Source organism: Dendropsophus ebraccatus, chromosome 8, assembly GCF_027789765.1.
Source record: "Dendropsophus ebraccatus isolate aDenEbr1 chromosome 8, aDenEbr1.pat, whole genome shotgun sequence".
NCBI lineage: Eukaryota > Metazoa > Chordata > Amphibia > Anura > Hylidae > Dendropsophus > Dendropsophus ebraccatus.
The window spans coordinates 32,186,860-32,203,031 of record NC_091461.1 but is presented as its reverse complement, the minus strand read 5'-3'; the positions used below and the strand labels follow the sequence as shown (position 1 = coordinate 32,203,031).

General features: G+C 44.8%; 1 protein-coding gene across 2 annotated transcripts in view; it reads left to right on the top strand.

Moving 5' to 3' along the window:
- Positions 1-7,926: 7,926 nt before the first annotated feature.
- The window catches only part of BTAF1 (B-TFIID TATA-box binding protein associated factor 1), a 43,480-nt gene continuing 35,234 nt past the window's right edge, over positions 7,927-16,172 (top strand). The window contains exon 1 of one of the 2 annotated variants that reach the window (XM_069980118.1): positions 7,927-8,321. In XM_069980118.1, coding sequence (XP_069836219.1) covers positions 8,308-8,321 — 14 coding nt within the window. In that variant the 5' untranslated portion in view covers positions 7,927-8,307. The remainder of the gene's footprint in view (positions 8,322-16,172) is intronic. The other variant, XM_069980117.1, reaches the window with a different exon arrangement.

Below are 16,172 nucleotides of genomic sequence, written 5' to 3'. Positions count from 1 at the left end.
AGTAGCTTCTTTGCTGCCCTCCTTGAGACCAGGCCTTGCTCCAAGAGTCTCTGCCTTACAGTGCGTGCAGATGCACTCACACCTGCCTGCTGCCATTCCTGAGCAAGCTCTGTACTGCTGGTAGCCAAATCCTGCAGCTGAAACACCTTTAAGAGACGGTCCTGGCACTTGCTGGTCTTTCTTGGGCGCCCTGGAGCCTTTTTGGCAACAATGGAACCTCTCTCCTTGAAGTTCTTGATGATGTGATAGATTGTTGACTGAGGTGCAATCTTTCTAGCTGCGATACTCTACCCTGTTAGTCCATTTTTGTGCAGTGCAATGATGACTGCATGTGTTTCTTTAGAGATAACCATGGTTAACAGAAGAGAAACAATGATGCCAAGCACGAGCCTCATTTATAAGTGTCCAGTGGTGTAATTCTTACTTAATCATGACAGATTGATCTCCAGCCCTCTCCTCATCAACACCCACACCTGTGTTAATGGAGCAATCACTGAAACAGTGTTAGCTGGTCCTTTTAAGGCAGGGCTGTAATGATGTTGAAATGTGTTTCGGGGAATAAAGTTCATTTTCTAGGCAAATATTGACTTTGCAAGTAATTGCTGTTAAGCTGATCACTCTTTATAGCATTCTGGAGTATATGCAAATTGCCATTTTTAAAACTGAAGCAGCAGACTTTGTAAAAATGAACATTTGTATCATTCTCAAAACTTTTGGCCATGACTGTATATTAGGTGCTTTTCATACAATGCTCAGATTGTACCACTCAGTGAGCACGTACAATGCCTAAATAATATTACACACTATCCAGGTACATGGTGCCTTATAATGGTATAATAACGCCAATAAAAATATCAACAAGCATATGTTTACCTACTATATACATCTACTCACATAATGCCATAGATTATCCCTCCCCCACCGGCCAAATACATATGGTATACAGTGCCCAGCTAGTTTCATGCCCGGTCCTCTCCTATTATGATGGGAAGACCCACCTCCCTGAAGATGCCCACCTCCCTGCAGATTCCCACCCTTCTGCAGATGCCCACCTCCCTGCAGATGCCCACCCTTCTGTAGATGCCCATTTAATTGCGGATGCCCACCTCCCTGCAGATGCCCACCTGTCTGCAGTTGCTTATCACCCAGATGCCCACCTCCCTGCAGATGCCCACCTCTCTGCAGTTGCTTATCTCCCAGATGCCCACCTCTCTGTAGATGCCCACCCCTCTGCAGATGCCCATTTACCTACAGATGCCAACCGCTCTGCAGATGCCCACTGCTCTGCAGATGCCCATTTACCTTCAGATGCCCACCTATGCAGATTCCCACCTCCCTGCAGATGCCCATTTACCTGCAGATGCCCACCTCTCTGCAGATTCCCACCTCCCTGCAGATGCCCATTTACCTGCAGATGCCCATTTACCTGCAGATGCCCACCTTTCTGCAGATTCCCACCTCCCTGCAGATGCCCATTTACCTGCAGATGCCCACCTTCTAGCAGCTGCCAGGCTTCTGCTGACACAGGGCCTTAGTTACTCAGTGACTAGATACAACCTTAGACAAGCTGAGAGCACACAGTAAGGATACACGCTACATCATTTGCAGAAGTATGTACAAATACAGGAACTTATGATCTTTATTTAGCCACGGGCGCTATGAGAAGAAGAAATCTAAGGGGAAACTCAGCTCCAATCCACTTCTTACATCTTACCCATAATGACTGCCCTGGCAAACACTATGGTACACTGCGTGTATGACCCATCCATAAAAGCTGCCAATAAGATAAGAGTTGTGGAACACGGGAATGAAGAGAATGAAGGGAATTTATATTTTATTAAGAAGACACCAGAGAAGACACCAGTCACCATGACCCCGACATCACACGGAGACTATTAGCATGGTGTCATTCTCACAATTACACCATTCATCCCTATCATTATATTAGTCATTTACCACATTAGCAATGTATTGAGTGTATTTGTTTAAAGTTAGGACTAGTTTAAAGTTATCTACATTGAAAAGTACAGTGCTTTTCCTTCATAAATAAGGACATTTCAATGTGACCCCAAACTTTTGAACGGTAGTGTATATATATATATATATATATATATATATATCTTTTGTTTTACTATATACCTGGACTCCAAAAAACCCCACTGAAGCTGATGGTTATGAATCCGCCATGTTGGCTACAAGTGGGCTGTTGTAGTCCCATCTCAAGAACGCCACCAAAATTATCAAATGTCAAAGAGGCGGTGCCAAGTTGCTTAAGTGCCCCAGCTTGGCCCGCCTCTTCACTCCCCCTCCCTGTTCCTCCATGATTTGGCAAATCCTGCATAATAAGTTTTCCAACTATAAGAACTTGCTTTAGTCACTGAGTATTTGTCATTTTTGTCATCCTCTGTGCATGTGCAGACAGGGATAGGCTGTAAGGGACAGGGAGGAGGAGTAGGAGGTGTGCCAACATGCATCACTTGGCACCGCCTCCTTGACACATTAACACAGAAAGAGGCCATTCTTTAAAATTGGGATTCTTAAAAAAAAAAGGTGCTGTCATCCTATTAGCCTAATAACTATCTGGCACTGCCGTCAGCTCTATGCCTCATTTACAGCTGACAGATTCTATATAAAGACGACCATACAAGAGGGAGGTGTTTTTAATAAAAACTGATCTCAAGAACAAGAGGACACAGTGAGAGGTTATCTGGGGAAAGATCAAAAGCAACGTGAGAAAATGTTACTTTACTGAAAGAGTAGTAGATGCTTGGAACAAACTTCCAGCAGATGTGGTTGGTAAATCTACAATAACTGAATGTAAACCTGACTGGGATAAACATATGTCTATGCTAAGATAATAAGAATGGAAATACTAAAAGGGCAGACTAGATGGACCAGGGGGGATTTTGCTGCCGACAATCTTCTAGGTTTCGTACAGTAAACTTTGCAAACCAGAAGTTAAAGGAGAAGTCCAGCAAAAATGTTTATTAAAGTATGGTATTGCCCCCCAAAAGTTATACAAATCATCAATATACACTTATTACGGGAAATGCTTATAAAGTGCTTGTTTTCCCTGCACTTACTACTGCACAAGGCTTCACTTCCTAGATAAAATGGTGATGTCACGACCCGACTCCCAGAGCTGTGCATGCTGTGGCTGCTGGAGAGGATGATGGCAGGGGGACACTGAGGGACACAGGGCACTGGAGGGACACTGAGCATCCCTCTGCCATCATCCTCTCCAGCAGCCACAGCCCGCACAGCTCTGGGAGTCGGGTCGTGACATCACCATTTCATCCAGGAAGTGAAGCCTTGATGCAGTAGTAAGTGCAGGGAAAAAAAGCACTTTATAAGCCTTTCACGTAATAAGTGTATATTGGTAATTTGTATAAGTTTTAGGGGGCAATACAATACTTTAATAAAAATAGTTTGGGAACATTTTTTTTTTTTAAAGGGGGAAGAAATGTCGCCATATTGGTTGCCACTATAATTAGGGCTACACGTTGGCTGTGACACAGGCTACAGAGTCGAGGATCATTAGTGTTGCTTTGTGTGACCGATTCTGCAATGCAGCTAATAGTATTCAATAGATTTGTGATGTGACCTGAAAGTTGCGAACACAATACGGTAATCCCCAGTCGTGGTCAGGGCAATCTGCATCAAAGCTAAAGCTTTGGCTGCACAGGCAAGATGGGAATTGTAGTTTTGCAACAGCTGGAGGCCGAAGGTTCCCCATCCCTGTTCTAGACCTAGACTAAGGCGCTGGGTCTTCTCCTAATACACCCACAATGGCAGAACCTTAGTGATGCAGGATTCATTCGATAACATCCATGAGGAATAATATCGGCAGTTCTGTATTAGCAAAGACTGCAGAAGAGAAGGATTTAGGGGGAGTGATTTCTGACAGCTTTAAAATGAGTTACCAGTGCAACCAGGTGGTGGGGAAAGCAAATGGTATGCTGGGCTGTATATATAATGGTATACCGGGCTGTATATATAATGGTATGCTGGGGTGTATATATAGAATGGTATGCCGGGCTGTATATATATAATGGCATGCCGGGCTGTATATATATAATGGCATGCCGGGCTGTATATATAATGGTATGCTGGGCTGTATATATAATGGTATGCTGGGCTGTATATATAATGGTATACTGGGCTGTATATATAATGGTATGCTGGGGGTGTATATATAGAATGGTATGCCGGGCTGTATATATATAATGGCATGCCGGGCTGTATATATAATGGTATGCTGGGCTGTATATATAATGGTATGCCGGGCTGTATATATATAATGGCATGCTGGGCTGTATATATATATATATATATATATATATATATAATGGTATGCTGGGCTGTATATATAATGGTATGCTGGGCTGTATATATATATAATGATATGCTGGGCTGTATATATAATGGTATGCTGGGCTGTATATATAATGGTATGCTGGGCTGTATACTGTATATATAATGGTATGCTGGGCTGTATGTATAATGGTATGCTGGGCTGTATATATATATAATGGTATGCTGGGCTGTATATATAATGGTATGCTGGGCTGTATATATGTAATGGTATGCTGGGCTGTATATATGAAATGATATGCTGGGTTGTATATATAATGGTATGCTGGGCTGTATATATATAATGGTATGCTGTTCTGTATATATATATATATATAATGGTATGCTGGGCTGTATATATAATGGTATGCTGGGCTGTATATATAATGGTATGCCGGGCTGTATATATATATATATAATGGCATGCTGGGCTGTATATATATAATGGTATGCTGGGCTGTATGTATAATGGTATGCTGGGCTGTATATATAATGGTATGCTGGGCTGTATATATAATGGTATGCTGGGCTGTATACTGTATATATAATGGTATGCTGGGCTGTATGTATAATGGTATGCTGGGCTGTATATATATATAATGGTATGCTGGGCTGTATATATGTAATGATATGCTGGGTTGTATATATAATGGTATGCTGGGCTGTATATATATAATGGTATGCTGTTCTGTATATATATATATATATAATGGTATGCTGGGCTGTATTTATAATGGTATGCTGGGCTGTATATATAATGGTATGCTGGTCTGTATATATAAAATGGTATGCTGGGCTGTATATATATAATGGTATGCTGGGCTGTATATATATAATGGTATGCTGGGCTGTATATATATAATGGTATGCAGGGCTGTATATATATATAATGGTATGCTGGGCTGTATATATAATGGTATGCTGGGCTGTATATATAATGGTATGCCGGGCTGTATATGTAATGGTATGCTGGGCTGTATATATATAATGGTATGCTGGTCTGTATATATAATGGTATGCTGGGCTGTATATATAATGGTATGCTGGGCTATATATATAATGGTATGCTGGGCTGTATACTGTATATATAATGGTATGCTGGGCTGTATGTATAATGGTATGCTGGGCTGTATATATATAATGGTATGCTGGGCTGTATATATAATGGTATGCTGGGCTGTATGTATGATGGTATGCTGGGCTGTATATATAATGGTATGCTGGGCTGTATGTATGATGGTATGCTGGGCTGTATATATAATGGTATGCTGGGCTGTATATATAATGGTATGCTGGGCTGTATATATATAATGGTATGCTGGGCTGTATATATATAATGGTATGCCGGGCTGTATATATATAATGGTATGCTGGGCTGTATATATAATGGTATGCTGGGCAGTATATATAATGGTATGCTGGGCTGTATGTATGATGGTATGCTGGGCAGTATATATAATGGTATGCTGGGCTGTATGTATGATGGTATGCTGGGCTGTATATATAATGGTATGCTGGGCTGTATATATAATGGTATGCTGGGCTATATATAAATAAGGGAATGCTGGGCTGTATATATATAATGGTATGCTGGGCTGTATATATATAATGGTATGCCGGGCTGTATATATATAATGGTATGCTGGGCTGTATATATAATGGTATGCTGGGCTGTATATATAATGGTATGCCGGGCTGTATATGTAATGGTATGCTGGGCTGTATATATATAATGGTATGCTGGGCTGTATATATATAATGGTATGTTGGGCTGTATATATAATGGTATGCTGGGCTGTATATATATAATGGTATGCTGGGCTGTATATATATAATGGTATGCTGGTCTGTATATATAATGGTATGCTGGGCTGTATATATAATGGTATGCTGGGCTGTATATATAATGGTATGCCGGGCTGTATATGTAATGGTATGCTGGGCTGTATATATATAATGGTATGCCGGGCTGTATATATATAATGGTATGCTGGGCTGTATATATAATGGTATGCTGGGCTGTATATATAATGGTATGCTGGGCTGTATATATATATGATATGCTGGGCTGTGTATATATATAATGGTATACTGGGCTGTATATATATAATGATATGCTGGACTGTATATGTATAATGGTATGCTTGGCTGTATATATATATAATGGTATGCCGGGCTGTATATATAATGGTATGCTGGGCTGTATATATAATGGTATGCCGGGCTGTATATATATAATGGCATGCTGGGCTGTATATATAATGGTATGCTGGGCTGTATATATAATGGTATACTGGGCTGTATATATATAATGATATGCTGGACTGTATATGTATAATGGTATGTTGGGCTGTATATATAATGGTATGCTGGGCTGTATATATATAATGGTATGCTGGGCTGTATATATATAATGGTATGCTGGTCTGTATATATAATGGTATGCTGGGCTGTATATATAATGGTATGCCGGGCTGTATATGTAATGGTATGCTGGGCTGTATATATATAATGGTATGCTGGTCTGTATATATAATGGTATGCCGGGCTGTATATATATAATGGCATGCTGGGCTGTATATATAATGGTATGCTGGGCTGTATATATAATGGTATGCCGGGCTGTATATATAATGGTATGCTGGGCTGTATATATAACACGATCGAATCCTTTAAGTATGTTACAGGACTAAATAAGGTTCAGGAGGGAAGTGTTTTTAGAAAAAAAAAACTGAACCAAAGAACAAGAAGACACAGTGAGAGGTTATCTGGGGGAAAGATCAGAAGCAACGTGAGAAAATATTACTTTACTGAAAGAGTAGTAGATACTTGGAACAAACTTCCAGTGAATGTAAACCTGCCTGGGATAAGCATATATCTATCCTAAGATAATAAGAAGGGAAATACTTAAAGGGAAGACTAGATGGACCAGGGGGGATTTTTCTGCCACCATAGCGACCGCTATACCTAGCAACACCACTGCTCTTAGCAACCCATAGAGTGATCGCCTCTGCGCCCCATAAAGCAGTGTGGCTCTCTTCTTGTTGCAAAACTACAACTCCCAGCATGCCCTGACAGCCTTCGGCTGTCAGGGCATGCTGGGAGTTGTAGTTTTGCAACAAAAGGTCATTGCCTAGTATTGATAACTTTTTTTTTATGCATAAAATAATCTTCCAAGATGGAAGTCACCAATGTATTATATAGTAGTCCAAGAGGGTAAAGGGGCATGAGCTGATGTGGCTGAATGCAGTGCACCGTGGCACAGATTAATAATGAATAATTTATTGCCCTGTTTCCCGTGGGATTGTGTGCACTGTGTTCTTTTCATCCTTTAATCTTGTCATTTCCCCTCATGCCCTCCACTGCATGTCATCGCCTCAGCCTGCTGCTGCTGCTGCCTCATCCTCCTCTCCTTCCTCTCTCTCTCCCCCACCCCTGGTGGCCACACCCCCGCCAGGCCCCGCCCACCCCTCGCGACGCCAGCCTAATCGTGGAATCCCTGTCAATCCGCAGCGAAAACCTCCCCGTAACGACGTCTCTGATTGGTCGCTCGCTGGCCATGTAACCAATCAGACCGCGGCTACCATGGTGGAAGGAATAAATACAAGATGGCTCCTCATATAAAGCCAGGCATCTGGCTTCTCCGCTGCCACGATAAAATAACGTCTTTAATTCGGTTTAACCGACAAAGCCGCTTCCGCTGTGGCCCTGAGGAGTGAACAGCGACCTAGTGAGCGGGGTGACGAGTATTAGAGGCGACTGGGTGTGGCGGCTCTGGAGGTGGGCGGCCATGCAGTAGACGCAGCCGCCGTCCCGGAGGCTGAGGCGAGGCTGAGGAGAGACTCTAGGCCGCGGCTGTATCCCCGGCCCTCCGCTCCTGCCCGGGACGGCCCCCTCATCCGGTAGCGCTGCGGAGCCTGAGTGTGTGTACGGGGAGCGGCGCTCCGGGCCGTCATGGCCGTGTCCAGGTGCGTATTCCCCCGGCCGGGGAGGGGACAGGCCACGCCGGGCTCCACACAATGCCGGGCCCCTGGACCGGACTCTTATAAGCCGCAGCCCCCCTCAGGGTGTGTTCACACAGACCTCTGATGCAGATATGGTGCGGATTTTTTTTGAATAAGTCAGAAACCGCAGCACTTCCACCATATGTGTACATAGCCTTACAATAACAGAAAAATCTTTAATACTAGAGGCTATTTATCTATCTATATATGTGTGTGGGGTGTCACCCAGCTTTCCTATGCTCCTGATACTATAAGACCAGGATAGGGAACCTTGGTTCTCCAGCTGTTGCAAAACTACAACTCCCATCATGCCTGGAGATGTGGCTGATCAGGTGCCTGTAAAAGCAGGGTGATCATTAGCGTTCTCTTCTTTACTGTAGTCTCCATAGACCTGACAGATCTGCCCATCAGGTGTGTAGGAGAGTAGAGTGACTATGACATGATCCAGCTTTCCTATAGTCTTTATAGGCAAGACACTGTGATGTGGTGGTAGCTGATCTAAATGCGGCAGATCTGGTTTCTGGGAAAGCTGAGTGACCATTATAGCTTCCTAAAGCAGGGTTAGGCAAAATTAGTGCTCCAGCTGTTGCAAAACTACAACTCCCATCATGCCTGGACAGCCAAAGCTTTCCTAGACACCTGGAAGTTAGATCTGTCACAGATTATATAACCCTACATCTTGTCAAACATGCAGATTTTTGCTGGATATCCCTTTAACCCCTTAAGGTCAAAGCCAATTTTCGTTTTTGCGCTTTTGCTTATTCCATTTTAAGTTTAAAAGTCAACAGCGCTTGCATTTTTTCACCTAGAGTCGTTACGATTACTATGATATATAACCTGCTGCAGGCCATAGCAATCTATTGCCGAGCCGGGATCAGCGTCATTCCGACGCTGAGGCCCGGCACGGGCAGAAGAACGGATCTCCCCCCCGCGATCGCATCGCGGGGGGGAGATCCGACCCACTAGACACCAGGGATAGTGTGCATAAAGCACTTCAATGCAGCTGTCAGGTTTGACAGCTGCATTGAAGTGCTTAATTAGCCGGCGCGGCAACGGGACCCGCGCCGGCTAACAGAGGCACTGCCCGGCTGCACATGTTAGCCGGGATCAGCGCCGTTCAGAGCGGGGTCCCGGCGGGACCCCGCTCTGAACACCCCCCACGGCACCATGACGTATCAGATACGTCATGGGTTGCTAAGGGGTTAAGATAATTTCTGGCCAAGTAGGACCTGCATCAAGACATCTAGGTGACTGTCCTGTTGATTTGCGTCACCTGTCAGTGTGACCACATTGACAATGAATGGGACGTTGCAGTGTTGGTCACCATTGTCGGGTCACACAGCCAACCAAAGTCAAAGCATGGGTGGGGGGGGTCATCACAAGGTAGTGGATCACATCAAAACTGCTCTCATATCATCCTGATGGCCCAAGGAGGCTGACAGAGGAGGAGCTGTTTGCTGGGATCCTCCCTGTTGAGCTGATGTAGTTATTATATGCACAATGTAAAGGTTTTATTTCCCTCAGGGAGGCGAGGTTCACATCTGCTCCATCGTAAAAATGGCCGTGCCAGACACCAGCAGCACCTGACTGACCCCATTAAAGGCATGTTTCCAGCATTTTACCAGGCAGAATATTACAGTGAGTGGGGGTCTTATCTGTGACTGTGGTGGAGACAGAACATGTAAGGACCTGGCTGTACACACTAGTGGCTCTGTAGTCCAGAAACGTTAGGCTGTAAGGGTTTGTTCACACCGAGGAAAAGGATCAGGCTTTTCAGGGCATGATGGGAGTTGTAGTTTTGCAGCAGTTGGAAACTTTGTACTAGGAGAAGAATCTATCTTATATATATAAATATATATATATTTTTTTTTTTTTTCTTTGTGGTTGGGGGAGGGGTCCATTTTGGAATATAAGGGAGTTTCTCATAAACACTTTAAAATTTACCTCTATATAGTATGGGGTTCCCAGGTATCATGGCTGACCCCAGTGCTGGGTCACATCACCTAGAGGACACTTATTGGGGGCCACAGTGATGTCCACATGAGCAGGACACTGCGGTGACAACACATCATCATGGAGAAATGACAGACAGGCCAATTCCTTCATCATCTTACCTGCAGTGAATAGAAGAAAACCAGGGTCTGATGTGTTGCTGTGGGCAGCTCTTCATGAAGTAGTGTCCTGTCTGGTGTCCCTCCAGTCCCCCACTGCTCGTCTCCCTGCGTCTGGGGCAAGTTACCTGAGTGGGACCTGCTTATGGGGTGTTTACACTGAGAGATTTTTGAAGTCAAAGCCAGAAGCAGACTATAAACAGAGAACGGGTCATTAAGGGGCCTATTCCACGGAGCGATAATCGTCCGAATCGGCCCGATTCGGCTGATTATCGCTCGGTGGAATAGAGAAAACGATCAGCCGATCGTGTCATCAGCTGATCGATGATTTTAGGTTTGGGCCTAAATAAACAGTCACCCACTGCGCATTGCTGCATAGAATAGCGATGCGCAGCGGGCGACTGACGATCCAAGCAGCATACATTACCTAGCAGGGCTTCTCCTCCGCTCAAGTCTTCACCCCGGTCCCGTGCGCAGCAGCAGCTTCGGTGCGGCCTGACTGAGCTGTCAGACCGCTCAGCCAATCACAGGCCGGTACCGCCGCGGCCAGTGATTGGCTGAGCAGTCTGACAGCTCAGTCAGGCCGCTCCTGAGTTGATGCTGCGAGCGGGACCGGGGGGAAGACTGAGCGGAGGAGAAGCCCTGCTAGGTAATGTATGCTGCAAGGACATCGGTAACGATTTCCATGGAGCCCTCACTAAACAATCATCGGGCCGTGCAATAGTCCCAGTCTCGTTTACATTATTGATTGGCCCGTGGAATAGGGCCCTAAGGAAAGACTGAGATTTCTCCTCTTTTCAAATCCATTGCTGGCTTTAGCTTCAAAAATCTGCCAAATCTGTGTAAACGCACCATTACTAAACCAATCACTGACTGCGGAGATGTCACTTAGGTAACGCCATGTGTCTTAACATCCATGGGTGGGGACGTCTTTGGCTCATCATTCTGCTGTAGTCTGTGGACCTCCATACAGGGCACTTCTATTACAGTATGATGGCTTTTGTTAAAGCCCCGGGATCACACTGGCTATAATCCTTTGCTAGTCTACCACTGTTAAAGGGAACCTGTCAGGGCCCCCCCCCCCCCCCCCCCCCCGTGCAGGGGTGATAGGCTTCCGACCCGCCGCTGGAGGCCTGGCGCGCGCGCTCCTGAGTCCGGTGCCCATAGAGAATGAATGGTGAGTCCGACGCTCCAAAGGAGCATCAAAGGAGAATTCCGGGCAGGGATATTTTTTTAAAACTGCTGGGGAGGGGTGGGTGATAACAAAAAAAAACCCCTGCGCTTCCCTCCACTGCTCCAGCACTGGTGTCCGCTGTTCTCCGTTCCCTGGCCATTTCTAGGTCTGAATGGGGACCTGGGATGTGACGTGTCCGGTCCGCTCAACCAGTCTGGCAGACCAAGATGGCTTCATATAGTATATGCTGAGCTGTAGGAAATTATACAATACAACTGTGTACATAAGAAAAAACACTAAAAGCTTCGGTTTATTTACCAGAGCAATCTGAGAAATGAAAGCAGACTGGCTGCTGTGGGCTAAGAGAACAATCTCCTTGCTCGTGGACTGTGAACGTCTGGGCCATTGAGTATTACTCTATAAACTGGCCAGATGTGTTGAGTTACAGATTGTGACAACTTTGAGGCCAACGTGATGAGGTTCCTGCTTATAGATGTCATACAGTTTCAGGGAAATGTTTCTTATCCATTTCTGAAGCTTCTACTACAGACCTGTTTTAAATTGTGTGGTGTGGATAAAATTTAAGTGACCACAATGTGAATGAGAGGAGACTTATAAAGGCTACAGTAACCTGTTGAGCATGAAGACATTCAGACGGATTCTGCATGGCACATTTTGCCTGCAGATGTTACAGCTGGGCCTGTAGATCCTGCAGACACGTAGGTTGGCCTCCCATAAACTGCAATGGATTCCTAGCAGCTGAGGCAGTGTGGTGCTTCTCAGCAGATGCAGGACTAAAACGATCACCACAAAGCCTCCCTAGTCTAACCAGACGCTGATCGGATGCCATACAGAACCTAGATTCATTGCTGAAGACAGTATGCTTCCAGTCTGTAGTAGTCCAGGATTCTCCTTCATGACACCACTGCAGGTCCAGTTTGACGTGACCATTGCTCCTAACAGCTTAGTCAGAATGGCCAGCTTCTCAGTCCAGTCATGCACTTGCTGTCCGATGGGCAGAATGGCTTTGGTTCAGTCTTCAAAACGTACACTACCCCAAAGTATCCTCTGAGAGCCTTTTATGGGGTAGATAGGGAGGCTCTTCTATGCTCTCTGCTGGCCCAGTAACTAAGACTACTTCTGTACTCATTACATATCTGCTGGAGACATAACTGCATGCTGTGTTTTGCAGCACTCTTCTATCTGGGGGGCATTATTCAACCTTTTTTTTTTTTTTTTTTCTTCTTTCTTTCAAATTAAGTACTCCAGAGGGGAATGATTGCTGGTGTGGGGGCGGTAGGGGTGACTGACCAGAGGTGCTGAGTTGGTGGGCATGTTGGTCTACTGTTTCCTTGGTCTCATTTGTCTGCCAGTGTTTTGCCAGTCTCTGCATATTGAGAAGAAGCTGCAAAAGTCAGAGCTTCATGTACAGGACAGAAGATCACTTTGTCAAATTGTAGCCAAAAAATCATGATCTTTAAATAATAATGCACGATTAACTGCAAGTGTAACGGCATCAGTATCGGAAAGCAGCCGGACGTGGCCGGCCCAGAGCTGCTAAGCATGCCCTTGTTCTATCAGTGTGTCCAGCTGATCAATGAATCTGAAGACTGTCTAGTCTAGGTTCACAATAACTATTGGTTTGCTTCAACATGCGCCTGACCTGCAATTTTAGATCTTGGCTATATGTTCATTTAGCAAACTTTCCTCCTCCTCCTCCTCCTCCTCCTCCTCCTCCTCCTCCTCTTGATGTGCTCCTTTTTCCCTCCGATTGCAAGTCGTCTAGGTTACCGGCCACCACTCTGCTCTAAAGGCAGTGGTCTGCCTGGTGAAGGTGCTGCATCCTCTCCACGGCTGTATCTCCTGATCCCAGTGGGTCTCAGTAGTTAGACTTTGCTGTGATAACGTTTGATATGTCTGACCTGTCATGTTATTTGACTTGGTGGGTACACTCTTATAGTCAGCTGGAAGCTCAGCCTTTCACAACCTAGGATTTCGGCTTGCTGACAGGTATACGAAAAATCCCACGTGTCTTTTGCCTCAACATCTATTTACCAGTGTCAGCAGTTTGGGATGTGAATTATTATAGCTGTCAAAATTACTTTCCAACAATTTCTCGTTGGTCGTTTAATCGTTGTCTATTACACTAAACGATTTTTGTTCAAATCTAAACGCTTTTTCTAACGATTGTTCCATGTAATACCACCCTTAGGGCCCTATTACATGGGCTGATTATCGTGCGAAAAATCGTTAAATTGTTTGAATTTAAACTAATTGTTCTGTGTAATTGCAGGCAACGATCGAAAAATCGTTTGCATGTCGTTGATCGTTCGCTGTAATTCCACATTTGTTCGCTCAGATTTAGCATTTTTTTCACTAATCGTTCATTGTAATTGCACATTGTTCATTGTTTTGCTGGGATCAGAAGTAAACTATCATAGTAACGATTATCATTCTATGTAATATGGTGACCGATTTTCAGGTTAACGATAAACAATCTCGTTTGCGATCGTTTATCGTTAGTCGTAAATTATTAAAAATCACTCGGTGTAATAAGATCCTTTAGGGCCCTATTACACCAACAATTATCTGACAGATTTTTTTTGAGCCAAAGCCAGGAATGGACTATAAACAGGGGACAGGTAATAAAGGAAAGACTGAGATTCTGCCTCCTTTTCAAATCCATTCCGGGCTTTGGCCTAAAAAAAAAATCTGTCAGATCTGTTGGTGTAATAGGGCCCTTAGTCTGTGTGGGCTATCCTTGACAACAAGGTTAGGAGTAGATTCCCACCACAACAACAGTTGACACATTGCAATGTGTAATATATATATATACACACACATGATATATTATAAAAGAGTTGGGTGAATTATATGCATTTTGATTGGAGGACCTACCTCTAATGCATGGTCTGTAGCTAATGGTCTAGTTCTTTTGTCCTTCGCCCTTATAACTCTTTGCAGCAGTCGGAGCAGCTCCCACTAGTAAGAACATGAAAACAACTTTCAGAAGGAAGAGTAATCTGTGCCGTCAGGAGGAGTTCTGAGAATCGGCCATTTCCTGGCTGGCACAGGGCTGGAGGGCAAGTTAGCTATATCTGTGACCTCTTTGTACAGCAAACATGTGTGTTGGCTCAGCCTGTATGTGACTTCTATTGGACATGAACAGTTTGTGACACCAATAAGGGTTTTTTTTTCTTTACGTTCTCCTCTCCTTAGTAAATTTTTAAAGGGGTTATCCAGCGCTACAAAAACATGTCCACTTTCCCCCCTCTCGTCTCCAGTTCAGGTGCGGTTTGCAATTAAGCTCCATTTACGTCAATGGAACTGAGTTCCAAACCCCACCCAATCTGGAGACAAGAGAGGGGGAAAAGTGGCCATGTTTTGTAGCGCTGGATAACCCCTTTAAAGGCAATGTACTATCAGGCCCCGGCTGAAGCACTGGAGGCCGGCCGACCCACCCCCAGTGGGAGGAAACCCCCGCCCCTCTGACACAGCTCCATTAGAATCAATGGAGCCGTATCATAGAGGGGCGGGGGTTTCCTCGTACTGGGGGTGGGTCGGCCGGCCTCCAGTACTTCAGCCCGGGCCTGATGGTACATTCCCTTTAGGTTAAGATACATATCTGTATATCCTGTCCGTGGCCATGCTGTTCATTTCTTCAGAAAAACCTTTTAGCAATTGAGTAATCAACTTTATCCTATTAATGGGACTTTTGAGAATCAATGGGGATGTCCAGCAGATTTTAAATTCTTGCAAGGGGGAAATTGATTTCAAGTACTTACCTCTCCTCGTGCTCGCAGTGAGCGGCAGGACCCCCCCCCCCCGCCAGAAGGTATTTTCCCCAGAGTTGTGCTGCCAATCCATCAGCCAGGTCGCTATGTGTCTGCTCGAGATCCCACAGCCCGGTGGGGATCCCTGGACCAGCCCTGCTGCTCACTACAGGCACGGGGAGACCTAAGTTCATACTTGTAATCAATTCTCTCATCCCCCCCCCCCCCCCCCCCCCCTCCTTGTACACCAGCTGCAGCTTAGGTCCCTTCACACACTAAGGCTGTAGAGAAGACTTCTAAGTGTCTATAAGTGGTTTGGTAAGGATGCTGTCTGTAGATTATACATTTAGCATTGAACAAAGTGAGGAAGCCATAATGCAGGGTGGAGGGATGTTCTGAGAGCTTTTATTGCCAGGTAAACATTGGTGGCATCTCATAGTCTGGCTGAAGGTTTGTTGTACACATTTGGCAGATCTGTACTGCTGAGCTGTTGTGGAACCGGTGTAGTTGGTGTTCAGAATAAAACCCTGTTTAATTTACTGTTTGTAATGAGCTTGCCCCCTACATGTAGTGGATGTACTCCTGCCTTCAGTATTCTCCACACCAGTAGGATTGTCCAATCATAACCATCAGTCTCCTGATACGTACAATAGTCTGTGGGTAATAGATGCCGCATTGACTCCTTATGGCCTTATCCTTTAAATGGATATTATTTTAGTCTCTTTGTAAAGTGCTACGGAATCTGTTGGCGCGATAT